Here is a 20,618-nt window from a genome sequence, read left to right as displayed (position 1 = left end):
CACTAAGTATGATTTGCACGTATCTGATTATTATGAGGGATCATCCAATAATCTCTCGCTTATTTCACAGGCTCGAGTTCCGTAACCAGAGGAGGAGGTGGAGGAGGCGGTCTGGGAAACATGTGTGTTTTTTTTTTTTTTTTTTTTTTTTTTGCGGCTCTTGTGCACCTCCCCTCCCGCTCTCTCTCGCTTCCCTCTCTCTCTCTCTCTCTCTCTCTCTCTCTGCAACTCATTCATGCCAATTCCTGCAGCTGTCTCCTTCTTTCTGTTGCGGTGTCCTTCCACCACCGCCGTCTTGCTGCTGGCCACCTTCCGCTTCCTCGCACAAGTAGCCAGCACGTAACTGTCTCCCACACACACACACAGATACACACACAAACACACACACACACACAGCCTGAGCGCAACAGCGCGTGCAAGGTCGAAAGTACGCAACTTTTATGAGCGCCTTAACGGACGGAGCGGAGACACCTGACTCAGCCTTGCTCTTTGTGATTATCTCCCAAGTGGGAATAGGAATGTGGGCTACAAGTGGAACCGAGTGGTGAGTACATTACGTCCGGGTGTGTGTGATCCAGTGCATGTTTTTGTGCGTGTTCCACAAAAGGTGAAGATGGTGTTCAACTACTTCTGCAAGTGAATCAATGCGCACGGATAAATGTTGCAATGCGTTTGTGTTGAATTCATATATAGTCAGTTCGAAAATATGGTGAAAATATTTCAGGTCCGAATGATATGCCCTTAAACAATATCCAGAAATTGGATGCTGGAAAAGTGCCCACTGTGTCAGTTCGTGTGTGTGTGTTTGTTCCCTACCGATGATTACCTCAGTACCCACAGAATCATTACCTCAAACCAAACAGAGCTAAGCTGTGGCTACACCTTCCCCCATGACGAGATGAACATATCAATCGATGAATTCATTGTTAAAATTACGATTGGTTGTGTTTTAAAGAGATGATGAAAAATACAGCACACGTTGGCTGCCCCCAGCTGTTGATTTAGCCTTCATGACTGCGGTCTAAGGAGGTTTAGCTCCAGATAAGCGAGTTCAGAACCAAAAAAAAAAACATTTGATCCAAAAAATTAATCGAGTCATTGATTTTCAAGGAAATACACTCAAATGTCCAACAAGACAATCAGTCTGCTTCCTCAATGTTGTCTTTGATTTTCTCCAGTCAAAGGTCAAACCCCTGCCCGTGACGGACACCATGACCTCCGACCTGAACCTGAGCTCCCTGTTGAACGTGAGCGACCTACACAATCAGTCACGAGGATGCTCGCTCACCAAGACGGGCTTCCAGTTCTACTACCTGCCCACCGTTTACATCATGGTCTTCATCACGGGCTTGGTGGGCAACAGCTTGGCCATCTGGATGTTCGTGTGCCACATGCGCCCGTGGAGCGGCATCTCCGTCTACATGTTCAACCTGGCGCTGGCCGACTTCTGCTACGTGCTCTCGCTGCCCTTCCTCATCTTCTACTACTTCAACAAAACCGACTGGATCTTCGGCGACGTGCTGTGCCGGCTTCAGCGCTTCATCTTCCACGTCAACCTCTACGGCAGCATCCTGTTCCTCACCTGCATCAGCGTGCACCGCTACACTGGAGTGGTGCACCCGCTCAAGTCCCTGGGCCGGCTCAAGAAGAAAAACGCCGTCATCACCAGCGCCCTGGTGTGGGCCGTGGTGGTCCTGGCCATCTCGCCCATCCTCTACTACTCGCGGACGGGCTCCAAACGCAACGCCACCACCTGCTACGACACCACCACCGAGGATGAGCTGCCCGGTTACTTCATCTACAGCATGACCTTGACCGTCTTCGGCTTCTGCGTCCCGTTCATCATCATTTTCGCCTGCTACGGCATGATCGTCAAAGCCCTGATCTGCAACGACATGAATAACGCGCCCCTGCGGCAGAAATCCATCCACCTGGTCATCATCGTCCTGGCCGTCTTCGCCGTCTCCTACCTGCCTTTCCACGTTATGAAGAACCTGAACATGCGGGCCCGGTTGTACTTCCAGAGCCCGGCCATGTGTGACTTTAACAACCGCGTCTACGCCACCTATCAGGTGACCCGCGGTCTGGCCAGCCTCAATAGCTGCGTGGACCCTATCCTCTACTTCCTGGCCGGCGACACGTTCAGGAGGAAGCTGTCGCGGGCCACCAAGAAGCCCTCCAAGAAGGGCGACAACGCGCTGCAGTCCAAAAGCGAGGAGACGGCACTTAACAGTCTGGCGGAGTACGTGGAGAACGGCGAGCGGCGGATGTGACCCGACAGTGTTGGATAACAGAACCGACCCGGAAGGGCCATTTTGACCCCTATGTGGATACGCTCTTGTGATGTGTCACACTGGCCACAATATTAGGTACACCAAAGTACAAGGATGCGCCATTTTGTCGTGATCTCTCATGCCCGGTCGACGTCCATTCATACATGTATTTATGCGTATTGTATTTATCTGCGTGACCTTGACTCGTCGTAGCACTTTCTGTAACAAGCTGCATAAAGAACAGAATAAGCGCGACGGAAAACGGATGGATGGAGATGTCCAAACAGCCGCGTCAATCAAAAGCATCACCGTCCTTGTAATCATCACGCCGTGCCTAATATTGTGGCCTTTGCGTCAATCCCAAGGTCTCGTACTCTGGAGTAAAAAAAAAAGAAAAAAGGTTTTGCTCTTGAATTTGCCGAAGCGTAAAAGGAAATTTTAAAGATCGGAACCTGCACTCAGCAGTCACTGAGCGTGTTCTCCATCGAGGGCCGTTAAGCAGCTTCTTTGGGGGGTCGTAATAGACTTGTAAGGACACAACATTAGGTACACCTAATGATAGTACAAAAGCTTTGTCATACTGATTTATGCTACAAGACGTGTTTTGGATCTCGTTAGATTCTGTTCCTAATGAAGTGTCCGGTGAATACACTTACTGAGATGGAGATTGAAATGCACTAGACTGAACGAGGGGGGAGTGGGGAGGGGGTCCCTGCCTCCCCTCTTCTCTTCCTCCCTACTGCGGACCGCTTTGTCAGCTTGCCGTGTGGCCACCATCTTGTTAACCTGCACAGACAAGAAGAAAACAAGAAGATCAATGCCAACAGTATTTTGTGTATAGGACATTGTCATGAATGTTCTCGTCGCTGTACAGGATGTCGTTTAATATGTGGACGTGGAGTCTGGTAGCAAATACTGTCGCTAAAACTTGACTAACTGTTGATTGCAACGTGAATAATAAATGTTTTAAAAGAGAGACACTTGGTGATACCGCATGGGCCAATTGGAAGTTGGCTCAAAAATGGTGCTTCATATAGCACATGTTGCTTTTCCATTAGAGCGCCTCGGTTGATTAATAACGGTGAGAAAGGACAACTTTGGATAAGATGTAACTTTTAAAAAGTTAATACGAGAGAGGCACTCAATGTCCTCCATTGTTAGCGTGTCTGGTTTGCTAACTGTTAACGCACGGCCGTGTTGTACTTGCACAGTCTCGACTTTCAGTCTCTGACATTTTTCTTCTTTACCCAATACAAAAAAGTAAATACAGAATGCCCTCGTGGCTTGTTGACCGATGGATGAGATCCACGCCGGGGGATTTTTTTGCACTTTGCCGCAGTAGGAGGAAATGAAAGTGTAAGCTGTCCTCTTTTCTTACTCGTATCAACGGTCGTCAATGACCTTTCGCTTTCAAAATTTCTGAGAAGACGCAATGGACTGAGGGGAAGAATAAAATAAAGGAGCAGCACGTCTTTTGTGTCGGCCAGGAAGGGGAACCAATCTCCCCGCTTGGCATGTGAATAAAAACAAGCTTTCGATTTTCTTCTTCACTCGGGCGCCTGAAGGTGATAAAAGCCTTTGTTCTGGCTGTTTTGTTGCTTTTTTTTTTTCTTCTCAAAAAGTTAAGCGTTTGACAGTTGTCTTTAAATCTCGGTGATTGATGTCTTGGCTTGTGGCTGCCCTTTGAGTCAAGACAGGAAGGACCAAATTTGCAATCAAACTGTTGCACAAAAACAGATTTGAGCAACACGCTGGATTTGCGTGATATTTTTGATAGTGATTTTTTTTTTGGTGGGGTTGTTGTTGAGTACAAGTTGGTGATAGTTTTGTGATAAAACCGCAGGTGGATCAGTACGCCGTGGTCCTGTTGTTGTTGTTACCGTGACAACGGGGGTGGCAGCATTTGCCTCGACAGTTGCTTTTTGTGAGCGGGCCAAAACGGGGGAAACGTACTGTGGGAACTAAACACAGACCCACAATCCTGCATTTCCTGTGGTGGAAGCCACAACTCCCCGTTACACAATGAAATTGACGCCCTCCGCTACACAATACGGTAACATTGAGTTCCCGTGTAAACGACAATGGCGGACTTTCATTTTTTTTGGGGAAGCATTTACTGTAGAAGAGGTTTGCCAGCTTGGCATATCTCACACTTCACTGACAGCCAATGACTCAGACTGTGTGAGTCATTGGCTGCGTTGTGTTTTTCTTCACATGAATGGAACGGAATGTCATTTGTCACTTTTAACAATTTGATGACATTTTTCATTGCCTTCTCTTGTTTTGTTGGATAATAATGATCCAACAAAGCTGTGATAGGATACAATATAATGTGAATTGGTGTAAAATAAGAGATTATTGTGTCTTAGATTGGGGCGCAAAATTCAAAATGGCGTCGGTGATAAGTGATCTGTGATTGGCTGTAAGCAAGCAAATCAGTGAATGGGAGGGGAGTGACAAAAGTAAATAGACAAAAAGTAAACATATAAAGTTGACTTTCAGTATCACGATGGCCATCCCACCAAAATGTTACTGGCTCCGCCCCTTTTTGTCCAATTGGGCACGTTGCAGCTCATCATGCTTTTTGTCCCCCTTTTAAATGATTTTGTAATATTGTACAATTGTAAATAACATTAGGAACTGGTCTTTTAAAAAATGAAAGAAAAGTCACATTTGGCCAGGAGTACTTAGAGGTGGCGGGGGGGCAAGTAGCCCATCCATCATGTTGTCATTCAATGTGAACATCCAGATTGTAACAGTGTCCACAATATGGGTGTCAGGATGATGAAGAGCGTATGGCTGCAGCACCCGACGATGCTATCGCGAGCCGGCCAGATACCCACTTGGGCCGTTACTTTCCACAGCGTCAGCCCAGCGAGTTGAATGTCTCTGTATGTTGGGAAGGAGGGAGCTTTTGACTTTACACGTCCATCATGTTGACAGCAGTTTGGGTGCAATGGGGGGGTAGTCCCGCATGAATTTGTGAACGCTGCCCGGCAACTAGATTTTTTTTTTTTTTTAATGTCGCCATTATGCAGGTGACCTAACTGCCAGACTGACTTCCCAGCGCAGCTATGTATCACCTTTAAAGGTCAGTCACACATTACAACGCTCTCGAGCAGACACCCGCTCAATCTGGAAGGACCAAACAAAGTTTTAGGTGCGGGATGAAATTGCATATTTCTGAGGTGGGGTTCATTTGCTTCGAGCGCGACCTCAAGCGATGCAACCTGTCATAACTGACACTTGACATGTTTCCCTTCTGCATTTATGCATTAAAAAAAAAAACTGGAAGATAAATTTCCAATCTGGTGAAAAGATGAAAGGCCGACGGCAAACGGAGCGACATGACGGTCAAGTGGGTGTCAGAGCAAGATGTACTGACCCGCCGGCCTGCTTGATAAGTGAGGTGGGACTTGAGTATTTGAGATAAGCTGAGGTGAAATGCAAAAGAAAAAAAAATGAGGAGGGAGGCGACGAGATAAGGGAACTCAAGACGCCGAAATCTACAGTAAGCTGAAAGTTAATATGCTGGGTGCTTAGACATAAAGATGCATTGAGATAATGAGATACCATACCATGAATTTGGATGGATCTAAGCTAGCTAGATAAGATCATGCAGTTCTGCGATCTAAATTTCAGCTAAACGCAATCATAACAGTCAGTGTCAAAGTCTAGGAATAGCACGAGTCTAAATTGCCGCACGCCGATTGTAGTCATCACGTGTAAGCACGTGTCGGAATTTACGATCTCAGAAGACGCCGCCGCCGCCTTTGGATGATATTACCGCCTACGCTCTCTCTTGCAGTGACCTGTGAAGAAGAATGATCCGCCCAAAAGTATCTATCGGGCCACTCTGTGTGTTTTCACAAGTGGATTCATAACACCTCATACGCTGAGAAAGCTGACACTTGCTTCACTGTTGTTTTTCTTATCTCCTGCTCTTGCTGTTTGTTTTGGTGTGTTTAAAGCCGGGAAGGAAGACATTAGGGACGCGGTGAAAAAAAATAAGAGAACGCTCCCGCTTTGCTTGTTTTAATGCATCATTGCTTCTATAAATATATAGCATATTAAAGTGGACATTTTAGGTATCCGTATTATTTTTTTTTTACATAGAATAAGAGTTCCTGGCAGGCGAAATAAAATGTTTCTGACATTCTTCCGACAAAAAAAATAATGTGCTTGTGTGTGTATGTCCTCAACTTATCTTGCTCCTCACAGAAGTTAAAGAATATCTGACGTTTTTATTGACTGTCTAAAAGTGTTGCTGCAGCATTTGTGTTCAAATTGGTGGTGTTTAAAGGACCCTTGCTTGAGACTAAACGCAAAGTCAGCTATTTTGGTTTGAATCAATCTTAAACTTAGACGAAGTTCTACTCGGAAAGTTGCCTGAACGTGCCGCAATCGACTTGAGACGTTTTCCGTCTTTGATTGGTACATTTTTATGTGTTTGTTTACACTGTAGCGTTTTGCCGCCCGTGAAAGCCGATCCAGTCGTCCTGGATTCCCCGCTAAACTTAGCTGTTGCTCCTTGACGGTGACCGAGCACTTTTTTTTCTCAGCCTACCGGCCCGCTGTCTCATCTTACTCAGTGTGCATCAAGTCACTAATATGGAAGATATGGATCGGGGTGCGGGTTTGCGGGAGCGAGGAAACCGTTGTTGACAACTTAGATGCTACTTTCAAGGTCAAGTCAATGCCAATGTTTGAAGAGCTATAACCACGGAGACGTGACATGTCACGATGAAGTAACAAGATGATACAACACAACACGAGAGTCACGAGTGCCGTGTCTCTTAAAAACTCTTCTACTTCAAAGCAGTCAGTCGGTTTGCAATATTAAAAAAAATGACAGCGTGATAAATTGCGATAAATGAATTTTTCTGTCTACGAGTCGGTAAAGCTTATAAATGGCTCACTGCGTTGACTTTGACAAAGTGGTGTTGTCCTTGTTAATCAATTTGCTTTCATAGTTTATCTTCTTTCTGTCAGATGACTCCAGGAATTCCTTTCATTTTAGATTGATAGTTGTACATTGTCTGGATCCCTAATAAGCATCCATTTTAATTCAAAGCAGCAATTTGGATGGATGCAGAGAGATAGACTGATCACATTCAACAAAGACTGAACATTTTCAACAATGAAGGACTCGTAGCACCAATGACATTTCACCCTTTGACCCCTTTCACTGTGGTGGTCTGTATGGCTTATTAATCCGGGCCACATAAAGTATGAAAGCTGCCATTGTGGAGCCCAAATAAAGATGCCGTGTCTTCTTATCTAGCAAGTGTGTGTGTGCTATCCTCGGTGAATTCTCACACACATTCCAATCAACATCTGAGCGCACATGTAGGGTTGAACGGCAGTCTGCTGCCCCCTGTTGGACACAACGCCAGGTTGCATATTTCTCGAATGCTGCCGCCAGACTGTTAACAGTTTAGTCAGTCAGTCAGTCAGCTAGCTAACTTTTACGATGTAAATACAAAATATGTCAAAATATGTTTTGTTTAATGTAACACATACTTCTGATTACAATTTATAACTGATTTATAACTACAAAGACATCACAAGATGATATTGAGAGGCGGGGGGGGGGGGGGGGGGTGCTGTGAATTTATTTTAAATGTCACCGCATGCCTCTACAGGAATGATAAATGGCCATCTGAATAATTCATAAATCAAAAACGCACACTAGCACTGCCTCGGAGGCTGAGAGCAAACACAAACTAAAATGGAGTAATTAATTCGGGATCGGGAAAGCTATGAACAGCGCATAATATCCTGCCCCAACACACACGCACACACTACAATTGAAATGGCAGTGCCTAAAACACATTCTTTGAAAGGTCTCTCTCGACCGGCGGGACGAGGGAGGCGACTAATCCCCTTAATTAATTAGCTCAATTGTTTCAGACATTTTAATTAGTCTGCCGTCACTCAGGGGCCGAGCGTGAGGATTCAAAGAAAGCGTCTGCTGTATCTTTTATGTATCTCCTTGTGTTCTTCTGAACACAAGGGGCCAGTGTACTTCATTTTTCAATTACAGCGTGCAGGGGAAATGAGGGAGAGCTGAAGGATTTAAAAAATATATATATTACAGAGATTTGTGTAGGAAATTTCAAGTCAGACTTTACGAGTGAGAGATGTGACCCATTAAAGTTTGAAGTGACCATCACTCACTTTTTGAGCATTTAGCACAGCAGTGTTAGAGGGCCGATTAGGCGGCGTGAAAGTAAGCGCCACCTCCGCCTGACAGCACCACACGATTCGTGCCGGAGATCTCATTAGCCTCGGGACAATCCACATGTTTGACCCAAGTCAATGTTAATGATTATGCTTGTATGGAAATTGAGCCTCGGTGACTCACTCTCGTGATTCAGGCTGATGTGTGTATTTATGACTGTGTGTTTCCGTATGTGATTTTATCTGTGCGTGTGTGTGTGTGTGTGTGCTCGACTGTTGATTTGTGGACAAATTAAAACTGTATCGATCCAGCTGCCTCCTCCGGAGGTGATGAAGTCACGGCAGCTGGGCTTTGAATCATAACCGATCCGGAACACGTGAAGCAACAACATTTACCTAACCCGAGCATGCAATAACGTCACACTTGACAGTTGATTGTGTGAAAATAAAAAAGAAAAAAAAAAAGAATAGGGTCCTGATACTAATCTGACAGCGATCATTGCGCAATTTAGTGAACGGAAGCAACGAAGACGACCGGCGTGTTGCTTCATATACGGCCAAAGGTTTTTTTAGATGGCAATAACAAAGCCTGCTGTGTCACACGCTGCGGTCACAAGAGTCACTTGACTCTGAGGTGGCAATGGAATTTTTGTGCAAGTGTGAGAGAAATTTTCAGTCAAGCAGACTTGTTGGATGAGAGAATTGACCTATAAAAAGTAATCACAGCACTCTTGTCTTTTACACTTAAATTAATTCTGGTATCAAATGATCTAAGAATATGGCATACATTTGAAAATGGCAGGAGTCGGAAATGTCCTCTTGATGTGGGGTGGCCAGAGAATGACCAGGCCATTGCCACGGCGTAGCTCCGGCCCTGCTTGTTGAACAAGAGGCTTACGGCATATTGAAAGTTTGGGACCTAATAACGGAGGTTATATCTTGGGGGGGAAAAGTACGGGGATTTTTTTTTTTTTATTGCCTCGATACTTGTCTGACAATTAGAAGTCACAAGGATGACTCTTGTAGTAGTCACCGAGGGTTGTTTTGAACATCTCACAACACTTGTTTTGATTCTCAAAAGTTGGTAAAGTGCATCACACGACAGCACGCAGGACAAAAGAATGCTGTGAGTCAAGAGGTAGTAAGCAAGGAGATGTCGAAACTCCAAGGTGGGGCAACAGCAGTAGGTCTCGCGTCTACTGCACCTTTAAAATACGCAAAGTGTTCACTTTGAGGGACGTCAGACGCACGCTTGCGTGGGCAGGAAGCTTGGTCCCGTGGCTAAAGTTAGAGAAAATTAGCAAGCACAAAACCGGAAACTGTAATATAAATGTAATATGCTAAATAATAGCCTGCAGTCGCCCAATATAAATTGAGACGCATGATTTTATTTTGAAAGCGCCTAACGGAAAGTAGATGACGTGTTGAGTACACGTTACTATATCAAAGTGAGGGGGGAAACCAGCGCGGTGTGCCTACTTGAGCGAACAGTGAAGAAGCGAAGGGCGCAAGTACAACAACAGGCCGGGTGGTGTTAGCACTGACTCGACATGTCACGACATTATTGTTGAGTGTGGCTCGGGAACAACCGAGCTTACCCCCCCGACCGTACACACACCCGGGAGCGGCGCTAATTCGGCAGCCACGCCCCGTAAGCCAGCGACTGGAGAGCCCCCTCCCCTCCGAATACAACTGCTGGCGGCGAGGAAGCGAGGCTGCTCTCTCGGGGAACCATGAGGGAGTACAAAGTGGTGGTCCTCGGCTCCGGAGGAGTCGGCAAATCCGCGCTGACTGTCCAGTTTGTGACGGGGTCCTTCATCGAGAAGTACGACCCTACGATAGAGGATTTCTACCGGAAGGAGATCGAGGTGGACTCTTCGCCGTCCGTCCTGGAGATCCTGGACACGGCAGGCACCGAGCAGTTCGCCTCCATGCGAGACTTGTACATCAAAAACGGCCAGGGCTTCATCCTGGTCTACAGCCTGGTCAACCAGCAGAGCTTCCAGGATATCAAGCCCATGCGGGACCAGATCATTCGGGTGAAACGGTACGAGAGGGTGCCCATGATCCTGGTGGGCAACAAAGTGGACCTGGAGGGGGAACGGGAGGTGTCGTCCGGCGAAGGCAAGGCGCTGGCGGACGAATGGAACTGTCCCTTCATGGAGACCTCGGCCAAGAACAAGACTTCGGTGGACGAGCTTTTCGCCGAGATAGTCCGCCAGATGAACTATGCGTCCACGCCGAATGGCGACGACCAGTGTTGTTCATCCTGTGTCATCTTGTAAAGGAAACTTTGGCGTCTTGCTCGCTTTTTTTTTTTTTGCAATGGTGAGTCGAGTCGTTCCTACTGTGTCTTTTATAATTGTGACTTTCTTGACTTCACACTCCCATAAGTTTGGCTGAGGCTGTGATCATCACCCTTTGTTTGATCAAAAAACTTGGCAAATTCAAAAGAAAAGTCTGTGGAAGGGTGGGGCCGGGGGCCAAGGCAGAAACCACCAAATTTTTGGTGGGATCCGTTTGAAAGCCCGTTTTTAGCATAACATTCAAATAATTGAATAAATTAATTGGTGAATGTGTTAACATACTACTCAGTAAACAGCATGTTGTCTTACGAAGTCAACAGAGGCAAATGTCATTATAAAACTTTACATAATGGAACTAGCTCGTAGCTACTTAAACAGAATTGTTGTTTTTTTTCTTCCTGGTCACGTGGCCACTTGTTGCTAGGTAGAGTTCAAGAGGCTGAATCTTAGCTGCCCCACTGGCCAATGAAAAGATAGTTTTAGAGTAAGAAAAGTTAATTTTGTGACTGCTCAATACTAAATGCATGATACTTGTGAATTTAACATGTGAAATTATAATTAATGAGGCTCCTCTGTTTACGTTCCCACGGTGGCAACGTGACCCAAATTTGTAATAAGTCGCAAAACACTGCAGTATATCACTGAGTTTATAACATAATGGTTTAGTCATAAGTACAGTAAATATTTGTATGAAAAACACTGAATGAATTTACATTGTAGCATAAGAATATGTCACGCGGCACACAAAGGCACGTACAGTTACCACTTCCGGTGTGCCTTTTCATATTCATGGCCTAAAATATGTATTGGAATTATGACTTTAATATTGTGGAAGTGGTTATGAGATTAGATTGGATGATGGAACGTTGCAATTTAAACAATTGGAATGTCGCTAATGTAGGAACCAAAACGGAGGAACCCATTGAACCCAAGTGTAGACTTAATTTACCGATGAAGGCTTTCACACAAAGTTTGTCACGTAACATTTACAAGCTTGCTCAGTGGCACGCTGGCGGCAGAACCTCCAACTGACCTCATTACTTTTTGGTCCAGTTAGTCATGAACTTGTGACCTTGTAGTCCCGAAACCAGCTCCTTCCAGACTGAGTCAGCTCTTTTGTTTTGTTTGTTCTAGTTTTTCACACTGATAGGATTGAGGAAGCTTCTGACTCGATTACAGAACTGAAGAGACGAGTTGTTCTTGGAATTTGATTAGCTTTTAAAGAAGTCGGAGGTTGGTTCTCAGCCATGAGACCGCGTAGGCTCTTTTCACTTTCTCAGAGCTTCTCCCAGAGTTTCTTTATTGGCCCGCATCCTGGGACTCGTTTGTGGTCCTGGCTTGATTGGTGACCATTGTTTTTGTTTTTTTTGTGGCAGTGTGTTGCAGCAAGTGTGTCTTGTTGGCGTCTCAGCCTGACCTCGGAGGAAAAATGAAGAGGAATGCTGCAGGGGGAACAAGACGAGGAGGAAGAGGGGAGGGGTCCATCCACTCTTCAGGAATTCTGCTGGGTCAGAGAATCTTTGCGGCGTGGTCCACAGTTGAGGTCTGATCCAACCAGTTCTAGACCATCAGGGAACTCAAAATTCTTCCCTCAAGCACGACGCAACGAACATTCAAAGGCGATGGGGGGGGAGGGGGAAAGACTTTGAAAATATATTTTGTTAATAACCACACTCAAACCTGGACGGGGTACAAAGAGTGTTTTTGTTCCAAAGTCTAACAAGTTGGTGGTGGATTAACGCAACAACTCTCTTCTTGTTACAAGGAGATCTTAACGGACTTGGCGTGAGGACCACCGCCTCGTGTCCAGTGCCTTTTTAATTTTTTTTTGATCCCACCTCCCCAACACACTTCAACTGTTCCTGTTTAGTGCCAACACACCTCGGCGTGGCATTAGAGGTGTTCTGTACAAGGACTGGTGCTCTTCTGTACGTTTGGGTCTTTTTGTTTTGGTTTTCTCCTTTGAGTTGACGGTGTTTAGTGCCGCGTCCAGTCTTGAAACGCACAGGTACTGGAACCATTACGACAAAGGCACCCGACCCACTTGCAGAGCTCTTCAATCAATGTTTGATTTTGTTGGACAAGTGATGATGATGATAATAATGTACATGGTGTTGACAAATCTAATCCTGATTGTAAAGTGAATTTTGGACCAGCCTTTTAACTGTGGCCGGTCTGTTTTTAAAAAAAGAACTTTTAATACAGATGGCATTTTTTAAAAAAACAAAACAGGTTGTGTTCTTTCTTTTGTTCCCTTTTCTGTTCTGCTTTTCATGACCAATTCTTCTTTTTGGGGGGGGGCAAGCTTTTGTCTTAACCATTAAAATTTGGCAAGATCATTAATGACAATCTTCTAAAACCAAAATTTTCACAAAAGTGTCACCACAAAAAAAAAAAACAGCATGGTATTTCACAATACTTCCTCAACATAAAAATGACTAGCTTGTTTGCGCAACACAACAGGAAGTAAAGCTACCAACGGAATAATCTTTCAATCGCTCAAACTTTCCGCCACAAAAACCGACATTTACGATTGATATCCACCTTGAAGGTTCCTCTTGGTTTGTAAGGCCGTTTGCAATCGTCCTCACATCCATACCATAGGTATCAAATTACCCACATGTGCTGTATTTATGTGCGTGTCAGTCATGTGAAGCGGCGGGTGGTGGTCTACCCGCCAAACTCCTGAGTCAGCGTTTTTGGCTTCGAGCTGATCGCGGAATCAGGTGAGAACGGCGTTGCAATAAAAGTTAAAAACTACATACGCCACACAGTGACACCTCAGCAGTTGATGAACTTCAAACTGTTTCTTGATAAGAGCATTTATTGCTGCTTTTAAGCCAGATGGTGTGAACGTTAATCTCTATCGTCTTTTGACCGTTTCAAGCCACGACTGCGGCGTAAACATCTGATAGCTGAAGAATTTGCCCTTTGGCGGAACACGGCGGCGCGGCCGGTTTTTCTTTCTGCTTGAGGGTTTCACTTCCTAATTTCAACCTCATATTTCCTAGACTTAGGTATCGCAAGGAGTGGCTTTTTTTTTTTTTTATGTGGTCACATGATGTGGTTGCCATGGTTACGTGGGTTTGGGCTGAGGTATGGCCTCGAGGGCGGCGGCCATTTTGACCACACACACTACCGGCTTTGCATTAAAACTGCTTATTGATCTCCGAAAAGATAAATCAGGCTTTTCTGCTGGTGTTGCCCTGATGAGTGGCTCGTTGAAACATTTTTTTTTTTTTTTTTTTTTTTTTTTTTTAAAACACCAGACTTAATCACTGTATAGACTCCTCACTGAATTACAGGCTGCATCTGCTCCCCGAGCGTCAGAGTGCTATTTCGGAGGCTCTGTTGTGTACAAGCTTGCGGTTTTCTTTTCTCCACTGGCTGTAGCTCTTTGGCATTCCTCCTAACTGTATTAGCCTCCCTTCATTGAGTTACCCAACGCCGATAATTAAGCCCAAAAGAAAAAAACGCCTGTGCAGCATCTGCGTTAAATCTAAAGTGACAACATGAGTTGATTTAGCCTGGCCATCGTGGTCAGCGATGTTAGTGCAAGTGCGATGCGAGCAGTGCTTTCTCGCTACTGACAACGAATAAAACGGGGTACGCTTTTAAGATTAAAAATGTAACCAAAAATGGCAAGTAGATTATAATAGTACGTTATTGTTGAGAGGCTGACAATAGAAGATACTACTTACTACTACCGTTTAAAAAAAGATTTTGAGGCATGATTTTTTTCCACTCAGACATTTTAACTTTTTCAATGTATTTTCCCAGAAAAGTGGAGTTAATCCTTCAGATGCTCACAGAGTCGAAGTCTCAGAAGATTTGCTAAGGTCTCAGGAGATTTGTGTAAGTCCCGTGTGATTTGCTGAGGTCTTAAGTGAGGTCAGGCAGAATTTTTAATTTTTTTTGCCCGACGACAACAATTTTGATCCATCTCACAATTGTTTAACTTCCGGACTAAGTAAATCTTTTCACCAGAAGGGTTCTTGCCGTCCTTTTAAATATCCCCAACCGTCGTTTATGCGTGCTTCGCCGTAGCAAAGTGTGGAAAGAACCACTTCCTGTTTGTCTTTTTCCCCCATTCAGAATTTCTGCTGCGCTACTTCCCGCAAAGAAGCCGAGACTTGTTCGACCTGACAAGGGTCGGTCTGTTTGAGCTGACGGTCGCTCCGTTTCCCCCGCGAGTCGGGGAGCGGCGTTTCTCCCTGTGGAGCTCGAATGGGAATGCCCCTGAATTCCTCCCATTCCCAACATTCCGCACGCCGTCATGTCTGGACATGTTTTTAGCCGGGAGTGCTATGGATGTGACTAGCTAATTTTGCACATTCGTGAGTTCAGTTACTGGGAGATACTACGCAAAGAATTGCAGTGAAGACTTAAGCAACAAAGTACTTCATCATCCCCGATGTGTCGCAAGATGGATCCAGACAGCTTAAATGCACCTATGCCCATTTTGGAATGACGGAACACCGAAAAAAGAAAGTAGGCCAAAGGATCCGGTTGGACTGGTCCGGTTACTTGTAACATCCCCGTGTAGATTAGTAGCTTTTGTTTGGTGACACGGCCATCACGTTTTCAACAATGACTGATTAGGCAGAACGCGGTGATGATATAATTGCCGGGAAAATGTAGTTTCACACAAGTATAGTAGTTCGCTCGCTCCGGTCTGAAATCACTTTTTAGGCAGTGTCCGTTCCTAAAAATCGCACACTTCTCTTATTGTCAAATACACAAAGAGGAATGTTTGGCTACGGACTAGCCGTTGTTGATATTGTCATGATTAGAACTATCTGGAAAAGACACCAGAAAACCGCAAACAAGAAAATAGCCAACCGACACGATACGCTACGCTAAAAAGACGTATCGATTCCGTTCCCGTCACCATGACGATTTTGGAGCATGATTAGATCTTATCAAGAATATCTTTCTTTGTCCTGCTAGCTACATGACAGAATCCAAACAGGTTTCAAAGATGTTTGGGGTAAAAAGGAGTGCGCTCGATTGCCTTTGGAACCACGCCGTGACCACGTCTTTCTGAAAGACCGGTCGGGTTAGTCCCTATCAGTTTTTTGCTGTGTTCCCACCTGTCCAAACGAACCACAGGGTAAAAAGAAATAATAAGACTGAAGACTTTTTGGTGTCAAAGCATCCTAAGAGTGTTTAGGGTCGTAAGGTCTTTACTCAACTCTGTGTTGCTTTCAGAGCGACTGACAGAGTTGCTGCGGTTTGGGTGTGGTTTCACTCGCTGCCACGGGACTTATGGTTTGGAACATTTCCTTGTCGTTTTATTTAGTAGCGACGCACGCGCAATCCGAGGCCTGCCTCCAGACGGCCGTACGTAACCATTTTAAGTGCACACATGCATTTAGAGAAAGGAAGGATGAGTCTCTGCTTTTCGGGTAATTGCGCATGATTCTAGGCCGAAACCGCATAAGGGCCTATGTCGCGTGATAGCTCTCTGGGAGTTTCTCATCTGGAATATAATGATAGACGCACTCCCCGAACCTCTGGCTCCACCATGATGGTTAGGACCAGACGACAGAAGAATAGCATCCTCATGTCTCGGATGATTTGGTCAGGAGTAATCAATCTATTTGTTTGTTTCTTCGGTTAACTTCAGTTTATTTTAAATATGCTATTTATACATGTGGTTGGGTGGGGTACTCCACTTCTTGCCGACCTAATGTTACACCATCTAGTGTTTGACAGTGGAATTACACACCCAAAACTGTTATTAACCGTGAAAATAGCGTGAAGGCAAACTTGGAGGGGAGTTTACTGTACTTAAAACATTTGTCCTGACTTACTGGGTCACTCACTGTAGTTGTGAAACTCTTCTTTGTCTCTGCATGACAGTACTATACTGCCCATGGTGGCCAATTTACACACACCAAAGGAGTTCCAATGAATTAATGAGGATGGACATACTGTTTAATTATATAAATTTGATTTAATTTTAGTTGCTGTTACACATTTTTATTATATAAATTGATATTTTTATATATTATTATATTTATATTTTTGATATATATTCATATATTTTATTTTCCTTGTTGAACAATATCTTTTTTTGTTTTTTCCTGAAGGGAGGTTAGAACGGATTGACCTTTCCATTGATTTTATCGGAAAAAGATTTGCAATGCAAACGTTTGTAGCATAATCATGGATCGTATTTGCTGAGAAAAATACCGCATTTGACCCCGACTCTTCCTGCTTTCCCACCCCCCATCGTCATCAAGTACAAGAGGAATTGGAGGAGCCTCCTCCGGGGCCTGAGTCACGTGAGCGCTTCCCACCACCTCATCCGTACCGTGCTGTCACCACAGCAACCCCGTCCCGCATTCTGACTAACGTGCCGCGACATCCCTGACCTTCCTACCCGGCCCCCCCGGACGGGTTGTGCTTCTCTTTCCATCATCTTCCATCGCCTCCTTTCCTCCCCGCATTCCTTCGCCTGTCATATTGCTGCTGAGGTGTTTGCTTATCTCCACACGCTGTTCTTCCTTCGACTCACCCCCGCCCAGCCAAGTCAGGAGTTGTGATTCATGATCAAACTTGGTTCCTCGGGCACATTTTATACAACGTGTCTTTCGTAACCTGAGCGGCAGGCAAATGAGGTGGGAGTGAAAAAACAAAAAAGCTATAGCAACAATATGTCTCCCTCTTTCTCAATTTAGACAAGAGAAGAATGTTTTTGGGGATTCTGTGTAAAATGTTATTTGACTTCCCCCTGCAATCTATAACATCAGCCGCCTCGCTTTCCAGCAGAGTCGGAGCTTTTACAGCGGCAGCATTAGCATAACATTGACGTTGAAGCTATCAGCCAGGCCGCTTCATTGTTGTTTTACTGTTAAAGCAACAGTAAGGAAGAATGTTTTTGTTTTTTTATGTTTTTATTGCTCCACGACTTTTATTACTCCCGGGCACAACTCGGAACAATAACATGTAGCACGAGAAGTGTCCTGGCTGCTCAAACACTGACTGCGAGAGAACGTTGCCATGGCAATGACAGAGATGCTACAATAGGCCAGTATCACGGGCAAAAGATTGTTTTTGTTTTTTTAACTTGTAGCTTTTTAAAAGCTTTCACTGCACCCATGATCAAAATGTTATTACTACAGTAAAATGAAATTTTGCTTACTCTATCAAGAAAAAGTGCAAGTTCTTCCACACTTTTAGCATACTTGGATTTATTTGTTGGCATAGTCGTCTTTTATGACCTAATCTTTAAAAATGCCCCAGTTGTTGACGTTTATGGGAATTTTGCAGCGGCAAATCCCGCAGGAAATTGTTCATATCCTGCGTGGAGCAATGGAAGAGGAAGTCTCGTGTGACACTGAGAATCTGCGGCCTCGTGACCCACATTAGCGCCGCTGGGCCGCACAGCAAATTTTGAGTGCACCCACATTTTTGTTTTCATAAAGCAGCTGCTGCCCCAAGTGTTTCGCTTACTCCGAAGAGGAATGTTTACAATTAGGGTGCAGTGAAAGTGTGTGTATCCAACATACGTATAAACATTATGTTAAGAAAGCGCGAGAGAGAGTTTTGCAATATCAGTGGCCACATTGTGTGGTGAATGACTTAATTGTGAGGACGTGCGAAAGAAGCACTCCAAGATAATTGTCACATGTGACACGACACTGAATAGCGTCGATGGTATCAAGTGACGAGCGCGGTGCTGACAGGAAGGATGGGTGGATCCACAATTCCGGTGCCCTGACTGGGACTTTTAACACTCACATTTTTCTTCATTGACAGTTAGCTATTGGAACCTCTTTCTTGGATTTCAGTCAATGTGTACTCCTAAGAATAAAAGAAAAGAAACTATTTCTTAAAACGAGTATTTTCTAAAAATATTCGTAATAATATTTTTAAGGATATTTTAAAAATATTTTTAATGTTAAATATGACTACAAATGTATTTTACTAACTATGCAGATAAAATATGTTGAAACGTTTTTGAAAATATTGAAATTGTTAAACTATTGTTTATATTTCATTAATGTTCATTTTTTTAAATCCTTTTAAGACGCAAATTATACATTTAACATTTTCAACTATGATGAAAATGACCCAAAAGATTAAATGTATGTTGTGTTTATTAAAAATAATACATTTGTATGATTATAAAGAAAATTTCATTTAGCAATATTTATTTGAATCTTAAGTGTTGGCGTAACTTCATTGTTTTTCAAGATGATGTCATCATTCCCCTATTCAACTAATAGTCCATCCTAATATTTTTTTATCCCGTTCATAAATACGTTTTGGAGCTGCGTTGGCCCCAGGCAGACTCGCCGTTTCATCTGCTTTGCCCCCATTTAGCTACAGCGCGTGTTGCTCTCCCCATCTCTCATCTCAGCAAACGTGCGCGTTAGCCTTTTCGGTTGGTGCTCCGTATCCATTTGACAGAAGGACCAATGTTGACTAAATCAGATTTCGAAGCCGCCAAATGCCTCCCGTGAGATTTGTTTCCCTTTTGCAAGTGTGATTAGAGCCCAGCTGATTGAGATTTAATGTGTGAAATGTCAACTGTAATGACTTGTGCGCCAATTAGGACAAGGAAGGGGGGATGAAAAGCAATATCAAGACTGAGCATATCAATAAGGCTGGGAGAGAGAAACTAAAGTAAAGATGGAGGAGATCAACCGATTTGAATGTTACAAAAGCACGTGGCGCACAAGAAAACAAATTGCTATTCATTTTTTTACTTTGACGTTTACATGAATGGTTCATCGAGCGATTCCAATGGTTGATAGTCTTGAATAAAATATTCCTACCAGGGGTGCAAAGTGCTGATCTGTCTTCGTCGCCAAATGTTACGCAATTTGTGGAAAATAAGTGTGACTAAAAAAATACAACGTAACGGTGGGTTGTATTTTCAAATGATTTGTTTTTGGTTGTTTGTGATCATGAAACTGATCCTGATACAAAAAAAAAAAAATCTGGCATTTCTGTAGTGTTCAACCAACTTTAGTCAAAATTGTCTAATAATACTAATTTGATAAGTTGGGTGTTGAATGCCTCTTGGCCATATGGACCTTGAGAGGCTTAGTGGACCCCCCACCAACCCCTGCTGTTCTAGGGGCATCTTTTCTCAAAGTTCCTGTCAGGAGTTACTTTTTTTTTTAGTTCCTGTATGACATTTTCATGAAAATATTCAAAGTTTGACTATTTTGCTATCTATGGTTCTTCTCTTCATAGGTGTTGTTGATACTCTTTGTTTTTTGCAGTTGCGCATGAGTGTGTGTGTATTGTTTTGAGGAAGTCTACACTTTGGACCATATGGTGCCTGCTGGGCAAAGATAAATCCCCACAGGACACTCACTCACACACACACACACACACACACGTCACATAAGGAGCCCACCTACGTTATCGAGTTGCCACCTTCGCGTCTGCGGTTGCGTAACAGCAATATGCAACCTCTGTGTTAACTTGTCAGCCAGTCTTCCTCCTCCTACTCAGTTGATCTGGCGTCTGCCTACCAGCCTGTACTTGTCTACATGTACTATATGTATATATATGTACATATATATATATAAATAAATAACACACACAAGTGTAGCAATAATCCAGCCTTTCACAACAGTACATTCAGTACAGACAACAAAATGATGCCAGAGTCGAGTGCAGAGAAGGCAACAGAAAAAGCACATTCAGTTACCAAAAAAAAAGAAAAAAAATCGCTGACACAGGCAAACTAATTGCTTCACTTTACATGTTTGACCTGCCAAGACTTGCATCAGACTGAAACAAAAAAAAAAAAAAAAAGGAAGGTCAGGGGAATCAAAAAGAATCACACTTCCTCTTTCTAGCTCTCTGTGCGAACGATGAAGTACGGCCA

General features: G+C 44.0%; 2 protein-coding genes across 2 annotated transcripts; both read left to right on the top strand.

Annotated features, from left to right (window-relative positions):
• Positions 1–190: 190 nt before the first annotated feature.
• p2ry1 (purinergic receptor P2Y1) lies at positions 191–7,552 on the top strand. Its single transcript, XM_037267965.1, has 2 exons — positions 191–544; positions 1,179–7,552. The coding sequence occupies exon 2, from the start codon at positions 1,212–1,214 to the stop codon at positions 2,271–2,273; it is 1,062 nt and encodes a 353-aa protein (XP_037123860.1). The 5' UTR covers positions 191–544; positions 1,179–1,211; the 3' UTR covers positions 2,274–7,552.
• A 2,356-nt stretch (positions 7,553–9,908) lies between these two features.
• Positions 9,909–12,952, top strand: LOC119132567 (ras-related protein Rap-2b). The gene is made up of 2 exons (XM_037267952.1): positions 9,909–10,784; positions 12,139–12,952. The coding sequence occupies exon 1, from the start codon at positions 10,190–10,192 to the stop codon at positions 10,739–10,741; it is 552 nt and encodes a 183-aa protein (XP_037123847.1). The 5' UTR covers positions 9,909–10,189; the 3' UTR covers positions 10,742–10,784; positions 12,139–12,952.
• The last annotated feature ends 7,666 nt before the right edge of the window (positions 12,953–20,618 follow it).

The sequence above is a fragment of the Syngnathus acus genome, chromosome 13, assembly GCF_901709675.1.
Source record: "Syngnathus acus chromosome 13, fSynAcu1.2, whole genome shotgun sequence".
NCBI lineage: Eukaryota > Metazoa > Chordata > Actinopteri > Syngnathiformes > Syngnathidae > Syngnathus > Syngnathus acus.
This window is presented reverse-complemented; position numbering and strand designations above follow the sequence as displayed.

Coding starts and splice junctions, on each gene's coding strand:
- p2ry1 (XM_037267965.1), top strand. CDS start 1,212: ATGACCTCCGACCTGAACCTGAGCTCCCTGTTGAACGTGAGCGACCTA.
- LOC119132567 (XM_037267952.1), top strand. CDS start 10,190: ATGAGGGAGTACAAAGTGGTGGTCCTCGGCTCCGGAGGAGTCGGCAAA.